The sequence below is a fragment of the Notolepis coatsorum genome (assembly GCF_963971535.1).
Source record: "Notolepis coatsorum genome assembly, chromosome: 6".
In the NCBI taxonomy this organism is placed as follows: Eukaryota; Metazoa; Chordata; class Actinopteri; order Aulopiformes; family Paralepididae; genus Notolepis; species Notolepis coatsorum.
This window is the reverse complement of record NC_140170.1, coordinates 18,135,492-18,156,380: the sequence shown is the minus strand read 5'-3', so window position 1 is coordinate 18,156,380 and position 20,889 is coordinate 18,135,492. Positions and strand designations below refer to the sequence as shown.

The following is a 20,889-nucleotide window of genomic DNA, read 5'->3' as shown; positions in this document are numbered from 1 at the left end:
GCACATTCATCCCACCTTATTGCTATACAATAAACACACATTAACCCATTCTCTGCCACCACTTTGATCATCCTAAACCATTCTCTGCCAGTGCTATTTGTCTATGGAGATGTTCACCTTTGCAGTAGGGGTGGACGGTATGGTCTAAAATGTATATCACGGTATAATTTGAAGCATAGACGGTAACGGTATATATCACGGTATCAGTGTTTCTGTTAGAATAATTTTTTTTGCCTGATAGGCAGGCTATATAAAGAATGACATCCTCAAGGCATGTAGATTTATAATATTTTAACTTAAAACTAGGCTACTTTTGCGTATAAAGTCATTATATTCCAAATAAAATAAGTCCCGAGTCGAGACTCCTGCTCCCATTGCAAACAGCGGGGCTGGATTTTGCTAGAAGCATATGTAGCTGCAGAGCCGCAGAGCGAATTGAATTGAATAAGAATTGAGACAAAGGTGCCACTCATCCTCAGCTTTAAGAATTGACAATTGTGTCAACAAATTGACACATGTCAACAAATTGACACACAAAATTCTTAGAGACGATGGGGGTCAGAACGGCACAAGGGTGGGGGGGCGCTGTTTGACGGGCCTGTGACCAGACCTGAAAGAGCCACTGGCTCTGCGGCTCTGCAGCTGCATGCTATTCGCAAATCCACTGCTGCACGCCTTCCTCCCGGCTCCCGCTGCTGCCGTCGTTATCATAACACTACACACATATCGTAATGTTTACAGCAAACTGTAGTTGATCACCAGGTATGTTTTATTAACGTAGAATAATTCATATAAGAAAAACGATAGGGAAATATCTTACCTTTCTCCACTGGTTAAAAATGGCAGGAACTGAAATTGAAACTTGCTGTGCGCCGCGGTGATATGTGTTTATTATGAAATGACAATTGCGTGTTGACACGCCCACTGCGCGAAGCCTCCTAAATAACTTTTTCCAGTTTGCACATATCTATTATCTATGACTAATTCTATCTATTTTTAGGGGCAAATGCGATTGAAATAGTCGCGCTGTGGTTACATGACGTCATTGCTATTTTAGAGCTGCTCTACCGGTTAAACGGTATAGTCAAAATCCATACCGTAGAGCAAATTAATACCGTTTATACCGTATACCGTTTATACCGTCCACCCCTACTTTGCAGGGCTATAACTTTTTAAATTGTATTGCTAAATTGACATGGCCCATTCAACATCAATTATCTATCGTTCAGGATGTAGGAACGTTTAACTTTTTCATTCACACATTCATACGAAAATACCGTCTAGAGTATAAATATGTTTTTATCGTTTTCTGCAGTATTTCATAGAACGTGAGATATAGGCATAAATGCATATTAGATTATCAAATGCTGTTTGATACCGATCCATGCTATATTAAACATTTCAACTGTACATGGTCCTAAACGTTATGACTGATCATCTGCGGGTGAACAGGGGGGGGGGGGGGGTCGTTTATAATTCCGTGACCGACGTTAAATGATTTATGTAGTATGGGTGATATATTGATCAGAGCAGTTTGTATCGAAAATGATAAAGAAAAACGCTGAAACTCACGTCAGTCTCCTCGTACCGTTGGGCGATGAGAGTGGAACAAACAGATCCCAGTTATGTGGTGGGGATCGAGGCGATCCAGTTCCGGTTTGTATAATACTAATATACGCCCAAATCATGTTGTTTATTGAGTTATGGCAATGATCCATGTCCACGGTGTGTGGATTGAGTCCCGGGACGATAAACGAGTGGCCGGACGGAATTAGGGGACGGACCGAGCTGAAACAGGCATTTCCGGTTTGGCAACTCGCCGATCGGCCACCAGGTGGTGGTATTGAAGCGTTGCAGAGTTGTGATGGCTCCTGCAGCATATGACAAGGCTCCGTGGGTGAAATATGAATTCCATGACGAAAATATGAAATATGAACTTGAAACACGCTGTACAGCGATATTGGCAGACAACGCATGGCGGGCAATAACGCTGAACATCGATTTTGGCGGGAATGGGTTAATTGAAGATTTATTGAAAAAACCATCCGCCAGAAAAAGTAGTTCTCACAAAAAAAGAGAGAAGTTGCCTCTATGTGGAAGCAGCTCGGAAGTGCATCCAACTGTTCTCAGTAGGACATCCAACAAACTAACACATCCAACTATCTTTCAACTAGGCATCCAACAAACTAAGACATCCAACTGTCTTCCTCCTAGGCATCCAACAAACTTAAGACATCCAACTGTCTTTCACCTAGACATCCAACAAACTAACACATCCAACTTTTCTTTAGTTTTTAACCTACTTTCTATAGAACTTCATTCTTAGATGCTTCTATAGAAAGTAGGTAAAACAAATTAAAAAAAATTCTTTGCCCTATATAGGGGCCCTATAAGATTTTTTTTTTATTTTTTTTTTAAACCTTTCTATAGAAGCAGCTGGGAGGTGCGCTGTTTTAAGTGAGCGTGGGTTATTGAATTGATTGATTGCTAATTTTATTACTGTACACCTTATTTCCAACTGGTTAAGTTTAGGCCCTCTTTCGAATTTGGTTAAGGTTAGAGTTTGGAATCAGGGCTGGTGGTCTATCGCCCTGCTCTAAAGACAAACTCTAACCTTAACCAACTTCGAAAGAGGGCCTAAACTTAACCAGTTGGAAACAAGGTGTACAGCAGGGGTCAGCAACCTTTTTGACATGGAGTGCCTGTTTGAAATATAGTTGTAACTAGTGTGCCTCAACAATATTCCATGCATCGTAATTATTTTTTTCTCATAATCAGGTATTTTTTATGATAATTTTTACATTATTACATCATTATTGTTATTGTTATTATTAACAATATTATTATGATGGTTGTATCAACCCTAAATCAATACAGACAAACAGCTGCATACAGTGCGACAATTTCACTCACATTTGCCCATTCATTTTTGGACACATCACACACCGGTGTGTGTACTGTACGTGTGCTGTCATAGCTCCACCTACAGGCCTAATGGAGAACACCAGGAGAACACCAGGATGTGAATGGAGGGTGAATGTGAGGTATATCGTGTAAATACGTTTTGATTGATCGCAAGACTACACTAAAAAAAATTATAATAATAAGTTACCAAAACTTAAAAATATTGAGTTCAGTTACTGTGCATTAAGGTTTTCAGTTTTCAATCCATAATAAGTTAACAGAAAAATAAGTACACAACCACATTATTTCAACCTAATAAAACTATGTTTATTGTCATTGTTTTAAGAAGTTGACTTGGTAATACTCACATTTTGAGTAAAAAAAAATTGCTTTTAACATGTGCAATGTTCAATGAAATAGAAAAATAAATAATAAAATGTGTTGATTAATCCCACTGGTCACAATGGTGACCGTAATAATGTTTTTGTTATAAGGCTCTGCAAATGTTACTGAATGATGTAGCAATGTATTTCCAGCTAAATTGAAATAATAAACAAATAAAGGGTCTCAATTAAATATGTGGTAGTAAAAAGAACCTGTGGGAGGATTTCAACAAGATGTGACAACAGTGCAAAATATTCACTATAATATTTAAAAAAAAAAAAAAAAAATAATAATAATAATTTTTTATTTATTTTTTATTTTATTTTACTGCTGCCCCCTGTGCCTATGCAAATGCCCCCGCGTGCCTATGCAGGCACGCGTGCCTAGGGTTGCCTACCCCTGGTGTACAGTAATAAAATTAGCAATCAATCAATCAATTCAATAGTCCACGCTCACTTAAAACAGCGCACCTCCCAGCTGCTTCTATAGAAAGTAGGTAAAAAAAATGCAATTAATCAATCTATCAATTCGCCGTGACATAATCGTTTTTCATTTAGTCTTTATGACACTATCACCATTATCCTTTCGTAATGTTTCCTGTCCGGTTTGTCCGCCATCTTGCTTTAATTCCTAAAACCACGAACGCGCATTGATAGTGATGCGGTTGTGGGCGGGTCCTGGGACCAAGAGCGTGGGTTATGAAAAATACCCACATGTGGCTTCCGGTTTGAATACAATATGTAGTGCACGCGTTTGGTAACAGCTCCGCTCCCGTCACTGTTAATTTCGTTCAAAAACATTATTTTAACAAATACCAATGAGATTAAACCACATCGTATGTATTAATAGGAACTTCTACTAACTATATCAAAAGACATAAAGACTCAACATGGATGGTAAGGATAAGAAAAAGGGTGGAAAGAAACACGAAGCAGGAATTCCAACGGCGCCGATTGAGACACGTTCAAAGAAAATAACAGGCGATGCGGCGGCGGATCGGTTGTTGACAAGCCCCGATGGGGGGAATATAATGGAGAATATACCGGGACCAACGGCGACTGGCTCCGAGAGGGAGACAATAGAGGACAACATAACGGGAACGACAGGAAAAAGTACCGTGAAGGATAAAGCAGGGGATTTTGAGAAGATAATCGCCAACAAATCCATCGGCCCCCTCACTGCACCTACAATATCAACTGACACAGGCAATGCAATTACACAACCCGACTTCAACTCTCTGACTATCCTGATTAAGGAACAGATGGTCGCTTTCAAATGACACGTCGCACACATCGATGCTAAATTCGAAGAGGTTATGAAAGCGGTCGCTGTACAGTAGGCTTGGGCGGTATCCTTATTTTCAAACCGGCAAACCTTTATGTTATAATACCCCGGTGCACGGTATTTGACGGTATGACTTTCATTTTCATCAGCGGGGGGGGGGGGGGGGGGGGGGGTGTTACGTGTTACCAAGTAAACAAATCATCGTCAGCTCTCAGAATGATAGTCCCGTCCCGCACCGTTTTAGCGTTAGCATCTAGCCTATAGCCATGGCAGACTATTTGATTCCTTAAGGGCTAGAAATTGCCTGGGTTTTGGTCATATGCTCCCGAAATGCTCCCGTTGTTTGGCTACTTCTATGTGCAGTAAAAACTACTCGAATGCTTTATAACCTAGCCATTGATTTAGTTCAGGGTAATCCAAGATTAGCCGCAGAGCTAACGCTACTAACGTGAGCTAACGCTATTTATTCAAGCTCAGTAGCTCACAGAGAGAGATAAACAGCTGACAGCGGATAGTACAGGACGGTACAAATACAATAAAAAGGCGGGTGGGGGCTGTTGTGTAAACCTTGTACTCTTTAGTTCACATATAATAAGAGACTGATTGCTCCACAAGGACCACAACAACACTGCTCTCGTCACAACGCTTTACGGTATTTTCACAGCACTGTCGCAACATTACACCGTTGTGACCCACTCGCTCCACTAGAGCGGTCTCGCCCTCTGCTGGCGAGTGTGTGCACTACACTCAGTGTGTGCACTACACTCAAAACTCCGTTTCACTGTTATAGAAACTGAAGCGCATCTGTGATTTTGACGGTGACGGACGGTATTGAAAATCAATACCGTAGGTAATTCTAAATACCCTGGTATACCTTAATACCGTCATACCGCCCAAGCCTACTGTACAGTCCGTGCGAATCACGACAGTGGAGAATACGGTGACAGAAATGACACGGGTAGTCAAAGAGAACGAGAAGAACGTCAACGATGGATTGATAGAGTTAACGAATGAGATAAAAAAGGTGGAAGAAGCATGTCGGAGGAAAATACAAGAAGTCAAAGATGAAGCGATGGAGAGGCTGCTCGAGACCCAACGTTACTACAGGCGAAATAATATCCGCATAGTGGGACTTGATGAATCAGTCAATTGCACAGACGACAAGTTTCCAAAAGTGTTGGCAGAGATTTTGGGTAACAACATTCTAACCACAGAGCCGATAGTGGACCAATGTTACAGAATCGGTACTCGAGAACAAAGAGGCAACGGTCCAAGAGTCATCATTGTTACGGTAATAAGAGATGACATCATCAGAGTTGCACGCAACCAAAGGGGGAAACTGAAATATGGTGAAAATTCAATATTTATCTACGAAGATCTATGCAAAGAGGCCATCGCTCAGCGTTTCCCCTACAAGGAGGTGATGCAGAGATTGTTCAAGAGTGGCCTCAGGCCAAGGCTAATATACCCGGCACTATTATCGATCGTGGGAAAAGACGGCCGGAGGGAAGGAATACGCACGCCTAAAGACGCCGAGGAATACTTGAAGCTACATGGAGCGGGTCCCCCAGGGCAGAACGCAACACTGTCTCGCACCAGATAAGCCTACTCATCTCTCTCTTTCTCTTTGTATTTCAGTAATTTTATTAGAATGACTTTACCACGACTCAACAAAAGTAGCAGATGATATGCATGCCGGCAACACCAAGGCACAAGGTGTATAATATGGTTCGTAATGCATTATATTTACAGACTTCTGGTCTCCGTGGAGACAAGAATCTATCATTGACATTGTGAACAATCTGGAATATTCTGGGCTCATCGCTCGACTGCTTTGGGACACAAAGGAATATCCCGAAAATACTAGTAGTCATGAACCCTGGGTAGAAAGATCATTCTGGAACACAACAGCAGTCTGTTCGTATATACTAGGGTATTCTACAACCTTCTAGAATATAATGCACCATTACAACGAAGGCCTGCAACTTTAACATTAACATCCGGTGTGTATAAGCATAATCAATTGACTGAAGTTTAATCAGGCCTTAAAAAAAATCAGCCACATCTAAATGTATGAGCACAACAAGGTTATTCTAATATTTTAAATAATCACTCCACTGATTTAGAGATTGGCACAATGTAGCTCTAAAAGTCTCTGTTTTTCTCTTTTATCTCTGTATTCAATTTTATTTTAGTGGTTTCTCCACGTTGAGTTTTATTTTAGCTCTCACTCCCTTTTTTTATCTTTCATTGTTCTTTTCTATTTTTCTTCATTTTAAGGTGTTAGTGTTTGTCTCCAATCTTTTCCTTTTTCTGATGTTTCCTACATAACGCTGCTGTCGGGACAAAACCTCATAACTCCAAAAACCCAACTTTTCAGCAGATGAAAAAAACTAACACAGATTTGAGGGTGAATAGAGTTAAGAGGTTTAGACAGATGATCGGTTTAATGCTTTCCCATTGTTTAAACTTTGTAAAACCCACACACACATATGGAGGATGATCTACAGAGTTGATTTATATAATAAAAGAAAATTCAAAAAATGGAGTTATGAGGTTTTGTCCCGACAGCAGCGATAAGTTAGTAGAAGGTTCAAATGAATATATCAATGAAGGTATTCTTTTTCATTTTTCATAATATTGTTAGTACATTAAGGGAAGGCGCAAGACCAAAAGCGACATTCTATTGAATTAGAATGAAAGTGTTAGATCCTATGGCAATTAGCATAGGAAGAGTAGGATTACAAAGCTCAGTTTGGGCAATCCGGTGGCCTAAGGGAGGGAGTCATACGCGGAGGATGTGTCTATGGAACACAGGCCTGTACGACTCTCTGGGGGAGGGGGAAAAAGGGGATTTTTATTTGTATATATATATGTTTTTAAGCTCGGCTCTCAACGGGACCTCAATAATTGGATGTACATCTATTGTAGCTTCGCACTCCAGAAGCATTACCAAAAACTACTCAACAACATGTATAGATTATGGCTAGTTTGAATATAATGATATGGAACACTGGTGGGATAAATAAACAACACAAACGCAAAAGCGTGCTCACACTGATGAAAAAAGAACATGTGGACGTGGCTCTACTAAGCTTTTAGAGAAAGACATACGTTAGCGGACAACACATATCATAATATTAGTCACTCTTCTTTTGGTACGAGAACTCGAGGTGTAGCCATAGTCGTTAGACGTAAGTTAAATATTGAATTAAAGGGAGTATGGTCTGATGCAGATGGTCGTATAACTATAGCTATGATTGTACACAATAACAGGAAAATAGCGTTGGCAGCGGTATATGCCCCAAATTTGTACGAAGAGGGTTTCTTCTCTACACTAACCAATGCAATGTTAGACCTTCCCGATTACTCATTTATAATAGGTGCGGATTTTAATGCCATTTGGAATCCAAGGATGGACAAATCTTACCTCGCCTTTTCCAGCGAACAAAAGAATTCATCCAATGCATTAAAGGATTGGTCGAAGATTACAGGTGTAAATGACTTATGGTGATCACTTAATCCCACGACCCGAAAGTACTCGTCGATCTGCGAGACATAACACATTATCCAGAATAGATTATGTCTTTGCATCCCCGAGACTATTTGATAACTATGAAGTGGAAATGATACCCAATGCACTATCAGATCACTGTTATTTACTCCTAAAAGGAACATTCGGTATACTATCTTCCCGAGCCCCAAGATGGCGATTTAACTCGATGCTGCTTAATAACAAGGAATTCATTACACAACTCAAAGAAGCTCTTATAGTATTCCTACAGGAGAATGCAAACTCGGTGCAAGACCCCAGAATAATATGGATGTCGGTAAAGGGAATGATCAAGGATTTCACCGATAGCTTTTCCTCCAAAATGCGCAAGAATCAATGCACAAAACTGTCTGAACTGGAAACGCTTTACTCAACGTTATTTAATTCTTTAAAATACAACAACTCAACTCGACTAGAAAATCAAGTTAATGTACTAAAAAAAGAGATCAATGCCATATACAGACAATCGGAAATACAAATACGTAGCACAAGACAAAACAGCAGTACTCCCAAGGTTCTAAACCTAGTCACCTATTAGCCATGCGATTAAGAATTAATGCAAAATTTGCAGATATAACTACCATTAGAGCACAACAAGTACTTGAAACAGACCCTGAAAAAATAAACGATACATTCAAAGAATTCTACGACTTATATAAATCAGAAACGACCTTCGATCAAAACAAAATGGACACATATCTTAATCAAATTATTCTCCCTAAACTTTCAGAGGATGACGCTAAACAGTTAGAAACACCGATCACACTAGAGGAACTCAAGAGGCCATATCCGAAATGCAAAGTGGTAAGGCTCCTGGAAGAGACGGTATCCCACCAGAAATGTACCTTTGTTGGGACATAATTGGACCCTTATTACTAAATATGATCTTATACTCAGTCAAGGAGGGGAACTTCCATAAAAACGACAATATTGCACTCATAACAGTCCTTCTCAAAAAAGACAAAGACCGCACCGAGTGCGGTAGTTACAGACCCTTAAGCCTCCTCGGGACCGATATCAAACTGTACTCTAGAGGTATTAGCCATCAGATTACAAAAGCATATGACGTCTTTAGTTCATCCGGACCAAACTGGCTTCATAAGAGGCCGCCTGATCACTGATAACATAAGACGAATACTGCACGTACTAGATGCCGACAAGGACGACACCATACCTAAGGCGATGCTGTCCCTGGATGCAATGAAAGCTTTTGACAGGCTGGAATGGTCGTATCTATGGGCAGTATTAGAGAAGATGGGGTTAGGTAAAGGTTTCATTGATATGATTAAAGTAGTATACAAAGACCCATCGGCCATGATTACTACAGGTATAATCACCTCCGGAATATTTCCGGTATCACGCTCAGCTAGACAGGGTTGCCCTCTTATTCCCGGACTATTCGATCTATCATTAGAACCTTTAGCACAATATATAAGACAATCCCAATCCATACAACCAATCGTAATCAAGGGCACACAACATAAAATTAGTTTATATGCGGACGACGTAATACTGTTCATGCAAAACCCCAACACCACACTGCCTCATCTGCTCAAGTTGATTGAGAACTTTGGTGATTTATCGGGATTCAAGATAAATTGGCCGAAGTCGGCTTTCCTTCCACTTAACACCCCAGCAAAAAAAGATATAACCCTCCCAGGAGAGATACCTATGGTAAAACATTTTAGATGCTTGGGAGTAGAGCTGCCGCGGTATTGCTGTTTTCCTTACCGCACAAATTTGCAAAATATTTCCTACCGCGCGGTTATTACCGCACGCACACAAAAAATTTAAAAAAAATAGTTTGAATGCATTTTTTTTTAGTAGTAGTCTACTCTTTATAGCATATAGCCTGCCTCTTTAGTTAGGCTAAATGTGAACAAGAGTTTGATCAAATGAAAGAATGAGAGGAGAGAAAGCTATGGAGACAAAGACATACATACAAACATGCTGGAGCAGAGGAGGGAGAAGACTAAATCCAGATAAGAGAAAGAAACAACATACTGATCTCCTGGTGGTCTGTGGGCTCCTCCTTCATCTTCATCTCTTGATCTTCTTCTTTAATAAGCAGTAGGTAGCTCTGGGTGGATCTGGTAGATCTGGGTGAATCTGGGACAGAGGGAAACACAACTCAACATACTAGTCTTTATTTACTTCTGGGTCTGGAGCAGGGGTGTAAAAAGTACCCAGAAAGAGAGTGCAGTAAACCCTGTTCCAGACCGGGTGCTACACTTAACCCTTTGTCTGCCAGCCAGAAATTCTGAAATTACAGCCCCTTGCCAGGATTTTTGGGCGATTTAGGAGATATCTCATGATCTTAGCGGAGCTATTTCTATATTATTACTATGGGGACATGGTTTGGCTCATTTGCCTTTTTATGCGTGCTGCGCAATTCCTTGTTGCTGCTGCCTGAAACAGACGAGACAATACTGCCTTTATGTAAACCAACATGGGGGGGGGGGGGGGGTGATAATAGTTACCGAACGTGTTATAAAGCAATTTAGACTGGTAATGATATATAGATTGATTGACTGACTGACTGTTACTATTAAACATAAACAAACTTGAAATGCAGTAATACTATTATATCAATCAGGTGGGAATATCTTGTATTGATCAGGTTAGTAGATATTGTACCGATCAGGTATTACAGATCATGTGCATGAAATAAACTAAAAAAAAAAACATTTTGACTTTCTCATTCATGTACCGTGTATAATCTGCTCCCGTGTTGTAGACACTGTGTTGCTCTGTACCTACCTGTTTTCCAATGTATTCGTCCATACATGATAAACACATTCATAAAGTAATAATATCTTGTATCGATAATATATCAATTAGTTTCACCTGGAAATACTACTACCTTATCAACCACCATGCCTGGCGCTAACAAACAAGTTATAACTACTGGTGTAGGTCCAGAAAACATTATAAAATACAGAATACTTTACAATGCAGAAAACTTGAAACTTTGATGAAGTGAAACACATTTTTATTTCAGAATATGTTCAATAAACTGGGTGATTGTCATCAGTACCAACCATTGTTGCTGTGCATTAGACACATATGCTGGTAACATTCACAGTATAAAATTATGGTAATTTACCAACACAATACTTTATAAAAAGTGTACACTGGGTGACTCATCCAGAACCAACCATTGTTTCTGTGCATTTAGAAGTATGCTGGTAACATTCACAGTATAGAATTATGGTAATTTACCAACACAATACTTTATAAAAAGTGTACACTGGGTGACTCATCCAGAACCAACCATTGTTTCTGTGCATTTAGAAGTATGCTGGTAACATTCACAGTACAGGCACATCACATGATCAACTACAGGGCGTATCTTACAGTTTGTCTCTCGCATCGATGACTGCATTGTCCATTGATAAATGGATGAAGCGCCAGATGATCTGTGGACCAAAAAATATCCAATACAGGCTTCCAAAGTATATAAATAAGAGGCCAATGGACTGCATTAGAAAAGTGTGGTACTTTACCTACAGTATATACTTTATAAACTGGGTGACTGTCAGCAACCATTGGTTCTGTGCAAACGGTAAAAATGAGGGGGGGAAAAGATAAATAAAAAAATAAACTATATACACACACAATGCAAATGATGAATGGAGTTGACAAAGCTAGATCACTAACATAACGTCTCATCTGCAAGTGGTCCAAACATGCCTATGCAATATGTACAACAGTGGCCCAAATACATGTGTACAACGTATTTGTCTTGTACAGAAAACAGTGCAACTACCCATATACTATACTATACTACTCTCAGCTAGCTATACTATCTACCGGAGTGGTACACATGGTTCTGTCTGTATCACACAATGATGGATTATTTAGAAGTACTCTGTACTTCTGTATGCCGGATTATTTAGAAGTAGTCTGTACTTCTGTATGACAACTAATAAAGAAACTATTTAGAAAAATCCTTCTTTGTGTGATACAGAGTGAAGCATTTGTCACGATGCAGGGGGACTTTGCACGATGTGCAAAAATATCTGGTCTCACTCCTGAGGCCACGCCTACTGCAGACCCGACATTTCCTACACGGTAGCTTTTGCTTGGGGGTGGCTATGTACGCCACCATAACATGTTCCCCAAAGCCACCCACTAATCTGCTCTGCGGGTCCCCCGGTGGGGCCCTAGGGTCGCGCTGCCTGCCACGCCCCACCTGCTCAGCCCCTGCCTCCTCCTCACCCCCACCGCCGCCCTCCTCCTCCTCCTCTGCCACCCCAGGAATTTTCAACTCCTTAGCCCCTGTGTAGGTCCGCCCCACAGCCATGGTGTACCGGAGGAGGTTGTGATAATGCCCTCGGGGGTGCCTGGTTCTGTACAAGACAAAAGAGTTGAACATACATATTTGGATCAGATACAGCACAAACTTTTTAGTCCACTTTCCAGTCTTACGTGTACACGGATAGTAAGACAGGTTTTGATCCATCTGGTCAACTCTTTTCATATATTTATTGTACGACATGATGGCTGACGGCTTGAGCATCTTCACCCTCACTGCTTTGCCCCTCTTCTGTTTCTGCCACACTTTTGCCATTTCCATGGTGTCCTCATGGAAGCTGGTGATCGTCCTCACGATCCTCTTATCCCGCCATGCCACGATCATGACCTGCTGGTTGTTGACAGCAATGCGCTCCCCCACACCAATGTCAGCATTGGTCAGGTTCTTGATGATGGCTGGCTCCCCCCGGTGCTTCCTGAGGGTACCACAGAAGTCGGTCCTCAACTGTCGGAGCCTGGCGGACATGCTAACAGAGTTGTAAAAATTGTCCATGTAGAGCGTATGCCCGGCCCCGGCCAAACGTCCAAGCAGACCGACGACCGTGTCGCCCAGCAGCGCTCCATCCCGGCAATATGGCTTCAAGGCGAGGCAATATCCTGTGCGTGATTCGCACAGGAAGTATGACTTGATGCCATACCGGGTTGGCTTGTTGGGGTTGTAGACCCTGAAAGCCAGGCGGCCTCGCCATGCCATCATCCCCTCATCAATGGCGATCTCACGGCCGGGCTGGTACAGTTCCTTGCACCGCACATTCACATGATCAACCACAGTGCGCACCTTACACAGTTTGTCTCTCACATCTAGGGATGTGTTGTCTGCGAAGTGGAGGAAGCGCCAGATCAACTCATAACGGTTGCGTGGCATGGTGGTTGAGAAGAACGGTGTGAGGATCGTCTCATCCGTGGTCCAAAACATGTCCAAGCGAGGCTTCCAAAGGACACTGCTTAGGAAGATCAAGCCAAGGAACTGCTTGAACTCCTTCAATGTGAGGGCCTTCCAAACCAGTGCACTGCTACTGGTTAGGGTGGGATCCAGCCGGGCAATGGATTGATCAGCGTACAAGTTGGTCTGGGCAACAATTGTGTTGAGAAAGTCGTCTGTGAGGAACAGATCTAGCCATGCTGCAGGCCGGGGAGAATTCAGTGCTGCGGCGTCCTGGAGCAGCCCCGGTTGGGATGTGAAGGGGAGCCTACGAGGCACCCAGCCCTCACGAGACCAGGCATCCTCCTGGTCCTGACGGCTCGCCGCAGACCTGCTCCTCGCTCCTCGTCGCACCCCGCGACCTGTCAATTATACAAATATACAATTATCATAACACCCCTAATGTAGACAAACATTCATATAACACGTAGTTACAAACTGTGAATGAGTGAGTGTGTGTGGGGTTCAGAGGTCAGAGCTGGACGTGGTGTGCAGAGTGAGGCCAACTTACCACTCTTAGATGTGCGCTTCCGCCCTGCAACGGTTTCCGGAATATGCTGACTATCATCCGGTTCTAGAATCACAGGATGTAACACATTACAATATTGCAATGTATTGTCCTTTTATTTACATGATATATATATATAGCATTATGCGTTGTTATTATTATGTACACTCACCTGTAGGAGTCGGTGACGCTCTGTCGTGTGGGCCATCGTCACTCTCTGCTCCAGAATCTGAATTGAATTCATTCAGTCAGTCTCATAAAACACAATAGTAATACATTTACATACATGAATGCAGTTAGTACATACCTAAATAGGGGGGTGTACCGCCGCCGCCATCACCACCTGACGCTGAGTCTGTTTCAGATCCTGTAATCCAGACAATAATCAGCTGTCTTCGAAATACAGGTAATTGCATTTATCTAAGAGTAGGCCTCAAACTGGGCATGCCCTCTCATTCACACACACACACACACACACACTAGCCCTTGTAAAAATCTCTTTGATGTAACTTCAAAGTGATGCATTTCTATTGATGTACAGCAAGGGCTAGGTGGTATCAAAGAAGTGCAGTTATTTCATGACCTTCCCCCATAGGCAGCTGGCATTGAGCGAGCACATGTTCAGAAAATAGCACATGGATAAACAGTAGGCCTTGGTTTAGAACTAATTCCATTAGAATATAAAACGTTGGGCTACTCACCCAGACCCTTGGGCTAATGGGTTTGAATGGAGTGGCCTTGGGTTATTGTTTGTATGCTCTGTTAATCATTTTAGCCCATCCATTAGGGATGGGCCATATGTGTTTTATGTGTAACCCGTCTGTGCAAGACGTTAGGGTTATTTTGTTTTATGTACTTCACCCCCTCCCCCCTCCGTTCACCCCCCCCTTATTCCAGCCATTTAGAGACCTGCCCACATTAGCCTCAATAGAAGCGTCAAAAAAAATATTGCATTACCAACAACCATACAACAACATGTATAGATTATGGCTAGTTTGAACATAATGATATGGAACACTGGTGGAATAAATAAACAACACAAACGAAAAAGCGTGCTCACACTGATGAAAAAAGAACAGGTGGACATAGCTCTGCTAAGCGAAACGCACATTTTAGAGAAAGACAGATATGTTAGCGGACAACACATATCATAACATCAGTCACTCTTCCTTTGGAACGAGAACTCGGGGAGTAGCCATAGTCGTTAGACGGAAGTTGAATATTGAATTGAAGGGAGTATGGTCTGATGCAGATGGTCAAATAACTATAGCTAAGATTTTACATAAGAACAGAAAAATAGCGTTGGTAGCGGTATACGCCCCAAATTTATACGAAGTTAGTTTCTTCACTACACTTACCAGAGCAATGTTAGACCTTCCCGAATACTCATTTATAATCGGTGCGGATTTTAATGCCATTTGGAACCCAAGGATGGACAAATCAAACCCCTCCTTTTCCAATGAACAAAAAAATGCATCTAATGCATTAAAGGATTGGTCGAAGATTACAGGTGTAAATGACTTATGGCGTTCACTCAACCCCATGACCCGGAAGTACTCTTGTCGTTCTGCGAGACATAATACATTATCCAGAATAGATTACGTTTTCACAACCCTGAGACTATTTGATAACTACGATGTGGAAATGATACCCAATGCATTGTCTGATCACTGTTATTTACTCTTAAAAGGAACATTTGGTATACTATCATCCCGAGCCCCAAGATGGCGATTTAACACAATGCTGCTTAATAACAAGGAATTCATTACACAAATCAAAGAAGCTCTTACGGTATTCCTACGGATAAATGTGAATTCGGTGCAGGACCCCAGAATATTATGGATGTCGACAAAGGGAATGATCAAGGATTTCACTGATAGCTTTTCCTCCCAAATACGCAAGAATCGATGCTCAAAACTGGCTGAACTGGAAACACTTTACTCAACGTTATTTAATTCTTTGCAATACAACAACTCGGTTCAACTGGAAAATCAAGTCAATATACTAAAAAAAGAGATTAACGCCATATACAGACAACAATCTGAATTGCAAATACGTAGCACAAGACAACAGCAGTACTCCCAAGGTTCCAAACCAAGTCACCTATTAGCTATGCGACTAAGAGTCAACGCAAAATTTGCAGATATAACTACCATTAGAGCACAACAAGGACTTGTTACAGAACCCAAAGAAATAAACACGACATTCAAAGAATTCTACTCCAACTTATACAAATCAGAAACGACCTTCGATCAAAACAAGATGGACACATATCTTAATCAAATTAACCTCCCTAAACTTTCAGAGGATGACGCTAAACAGTTAGAAACACCGATCACACTAGATGAACTTAGGGAGGCCATATCTGAAATGCAAAGTGGAAGGGCCCCTGGAAGAGACGGTATCCCACCAGAATATGATGATTTTATACTCAGTCAAGGAGGGGAACTTCCATAAGAATGACAATATTGCACTCATAACAGTCCTCCTCAAAAAAGACAAAGACCCCACCGAGTGCGGTAGTTACAGACCTTTAAGCCTCCTCGGAACCGATATCAAACTGTACTCTAAGGTATTAGCCATCAGACTACAAAAGCATATGACGTCTTTAATTCATCCGGACCAAACAGGCTTCATAAGAGGCCGCCTGATCACTGATAACATAAGACGATTACTACACGTACTAGATGCTAACAAGGAAGACAACACACCTAAGGCGATGCTGTCCCTGGATGCAATGAAAGCTTTTGACAGGTTGGAATGGTCGTATCTATGGGCAGTGTTAGAAAGGATGGGGTTAGGAAAAGGATTCATTGATATGATTAAAGTATTATACAAAGACCCATCGGCCATGATTACAACAGGTACAATCACCTCCGAAATCTTTCCAGTATCACGGTCTTCCAGACAGGGTTGCCCCCTTAGTCCCGGACTATTCGATCTATCATTAGAGCCTTTAGCACAATATATAAGACAATCCCAATCCATAGAACCAATCGTAATCAAGGGCACACAACACAAAATTAGTTTATATGCGGACGACGTAATACTGTTCATGCAAAACCCCAACACCGCATTGCCTCATCTTCTCAAGTTGATTGAGGACTTTGGAGATTTATCGGGATTTAGGATAAATTGGCCGAAGTCGGCCTTCCTCCCACTTAACGCCCCTGCAAAAAGAAATATAACCCTCCCAGAAGAGATACCGATGGTAAAACACTTTGGATGTTTGGGAGTTGAAATATTCCCTACCATAAGCCAAACGGTGAAGCACAATTACATAAAAATCCAAAACAAAATCAAATACGACCTTGTCAGGTGGTCAAAACTTAAAAACCTAGAATCAACTTCTTCAGCTCAATGCTACCGTTACCCCCTCCAAAGGGTTACTGGAAAGAATTACACTCCTCCACATACACATTTATTTGGAATAACAAACCACCACGTATAAAAAGATCCACCGCACAGAGAAACAAAGCAGACGGTGGTATGGCATTTCCAGATTTCCACCACTATTTTAAGGCATACACTTTAAGACCACTGACAACATGGTTTGATCCCCAAGCATCAGTATCCTGGAGAAATTTTGAAGAAAATATAGTAGCTCCACATAGGCTGAAGGACATAGTGTACACCAAATTATCAATTAAGCAATGCGAACGGAAATGTGGCCCCATAATCACTCATGCAATCCGGATATGGCGTGAAACACAAAGAAAAGACTCTATCCCACATAAATGGCATAATCATACTCCCTTATTCAATAACAATGCACTCTTGATTGGAAAACAACCTATAAGATTCCCTAGATGGGAAAAGCAAGGCATACACACATTAGGAGACGTTTTCAACAAACAGGGTTTTTGTAGTTTTGATGAGATATGCAAAAAATGTAATCTCACCAAGTCCTCATATTATTTTTACGCACAGTTATTGGCATGTTTGAAGGCTCACGGTGTTCCATTAAGGATACCAATTGTACACCACAGATACCACAAATTCTTCTATGAAAGAGAGACATCGAGAGGTTTTGTTTCAGATTTTTATCATCAATTACTAACGGCCTCGTATGAAACCCTACATCTAGACTCAGTCTGGAGGAGGGATATACCAGACCTGGAGATAGACTTTGACTGGCAAGAAGCCTGGGCAAATGTACGCCTTGCATCAAGGAACCCGGACCATCAACAAATCAATCTTAACTATATTCACAGGACATACTTAACTCCTATAAGACTGAACAAAATGGGTCTTAAACAAGACTCCAAATGCTCCTTATGTACAAATGGGGACGAAGGGACATTTATGCACATGTACTGGGACTGCCCACCAGTTAAGATATTTTGGAAAGAAGTGACCCAGCAATTGTCAAATCTCTTAACTCTGGATATACCTGTACACCCCTCTGTATTACTGCTGAATGATGTCTTTGAGCATGCAGTACCTCCACAGCTAAAGAGATTGGTTTTATCCGGTATCACAGTGGCTAAAAAGCTGATAGCATCACGATGGTTTCAACCGGAAAAAATGTGCCGTAAGGTCTGGATTCTTACATATCTCGATGTGATTTATCAAGAAATATCAACAGCTAGAATTTTGGGTCTCAATGAATCCAAAATGGCAATGTGGTTAGAAGTGGTGGAGAGAATAAAAGCCAGCATATAATGGTAGTGTCTGGATAGGAACAAATTATAATGGTTGGATTATCCAATGGGGGGTCCGGGAGAGGGGTGTACGAGCTGGAGCATATGTGTATTTGTATATCCTATTGTGTGTTGTCATGTTTGTTTATGTGTTTGTTTAAAAAATTATAAAAAAATAAAATACAAAAAAATACAAAATAACTTGGAATTAGACTGAATCTAATCTCCAAGAATTTAGCTGTTTGAGTTGAATAACAAATTTCCACGATAGTCTAATTCATCGATTTGAACCTGTATGTATATTTATATACATTATACACACTATGCACAGTACATTCGTCAAAATGAGCTCTGCCCTTACCGTGATCTCGTTGGCCAAGGTCTAACGCGTCGTCAGATGAATCCGAGTCTATAATAAATAAAAAGTTGGTTGGCGAATTATATACACACACTATGAAATAAATATGAACAGTACATGCGTCAAAATGAGCTATGCCCTTACCGTGATTATGTCGTCGGCCAAGGCCTAGCTCGTCATCAGAGGACTCCGGGTCTATAATCAATAAATACTGACGTTGGTTGGCGAACTAGCGTTACATATTCACATGGACAGTACAGTATACAATGAATCCATTAGCGTTAGGTAAAGCATTATATAAATATACACGTTTCACACACACAATTACATCAACACGACCTCACCTGGTGGTTTGCAATCTGCGCTGCAGTCCGATTCATGAACAGTGGAATCACTATCACTGGAAGAAGATCCGTATTGCCGCACAGCCACCGTCCTCTTCCTCGAACTACGACGGGGAGATCCGCTCCCGGGCCCGGTCGTTGGCGCTGCAACAGGTCCAAACGTCAACTTGGTTTGGACAAACCGATCCTCCGTCGGCCTATCCCCACGTTTCTTCCCTACACTACGTTTCCTCATCCTAAATAATAATCTAATATAACAACTAACTGATCAAACTACTATTACTACTACTACAATATACTACCTAGACTACACACTAATCCCTCACAATAAGTACTACTATTTAGCATGACTATGTACTTCTAAAGCACAGCTGATACCTTACAATTACTCCTAATACTACTACTAATACTACATGAACTATCACTGATATAATAAGACTATACGCTGCTCTCATGAATGTAAATATCTCTCTCAATCTCCCTCTATCTCTCTCTCCAACAAAACCTCATCGATTATGGGAAGGCGTGAGCTCTTATACCTGCGGTCAGGTACACTGACCAATCACAGACCAGCTTCATTGTAGGGCTGCAATAGCCATTCTCTTGTGATACAGTGTTAGAAAATAGGGGGACACTGCCACCTAGTGTAATTTGAGAGGAAATGCAGTTTCCAGCTCAAACACAAGTCCCACAGCTCTGCGGTCAAGTTCAGACTGGGAAAATGGAAAAAATATGTAAACAGACCAAAGACGCCTTACGGCGTCATTGGCAGATTAAGCATGGCGAGCAATGACGTGTTAACTCGTCCTTGGCGATTAAAGGGTCTCCGGACGGACTTTTCTAGTAATGGGAAACCTAGGGCTTCACCCAATCACATTGAATCATTTTTGGGACCCCTGATCCATATGTTGTGGTGGGTTATGTCGTGGACCAGATGGACCAGATGGCGATAAAATAATTGGAATATTCTTTTTGGAATACCACCGACCACAGGTAAGGACAATCTGACGTCAATTTCAGCTTGATCGTGCAAGGTTATCATACCCATCCCCCTGATCGGCGTGTGTTGTGGTAATAACGAATGACGTTACTGGCAATCAAATAATCAGAAACGACCGCCCCCCCACTATCATGCATTCATGATGAAGCATAATACACATCATATGCATTTGATTTGAAAATAGTAGTGTGTCCAGGGACGAAACGCAAATGGTTTTAGTAGAATTCACGTTGCGCCCTATAGCCAGCCTCCCAGGAATTAGCCTGGATCATTCTGAAATTATACTCATTCACCACAGGATAACGCGTGAATGTATTCATGAAATTTTAATCTTTTTTGCATCTTGAAGTACGGAAGATAGTTACTGTCAAATGACCATGGTATTGTATCCATAGCTATAATATAAAATATAGATTTAGCTCTACAAACAAGGTGACGCAGTGAAACTATGTAATGAAAACCTGGCCGTGCTAGCACATGATGGGGATATCGAATGGCCCCGAATGTATTAATCAATAGGTGACGGAATACAAATTCTGAAATAAATTTAAGAATTCACATAGGTAAATTCTTAACCTCACATCTAGAAACTTAAAGATTGTATCTACGTTGCACAGTCTTACATCTCTGGACCTAAAGATTTCCCTATGGATGTATTCTAGGGATGTCCGA

The 20,889-nt window shown here is 41.3% G+C and overlaps 1 protein-coding gene across 1 annotated transcript in view; it reads right to left on the bottom strand.

Annotated features, from left to right (window-relative positions):
- Positions 1 to 20,889, bottom strand: part of LOC311229399 (uncharacterized protein) — a gene marked incomplete at its 3' end in the record, with an annotated part of 160,086 nt that overhangs the window by 108,998 nt on the left and 30,199 nt on the right. Inside the window, exon 5 of the mRNA XM_084315483.1 lies at positions 10,130 to 10,234. Within this exon, the coding sequence (XP_084171609.1) occupies positions 10,130 to 10,234 (105 nt within the window). The remainder of the gene's footprint in view (positions 1 to 10,129; positions 10,235 to 20,889) is intronic.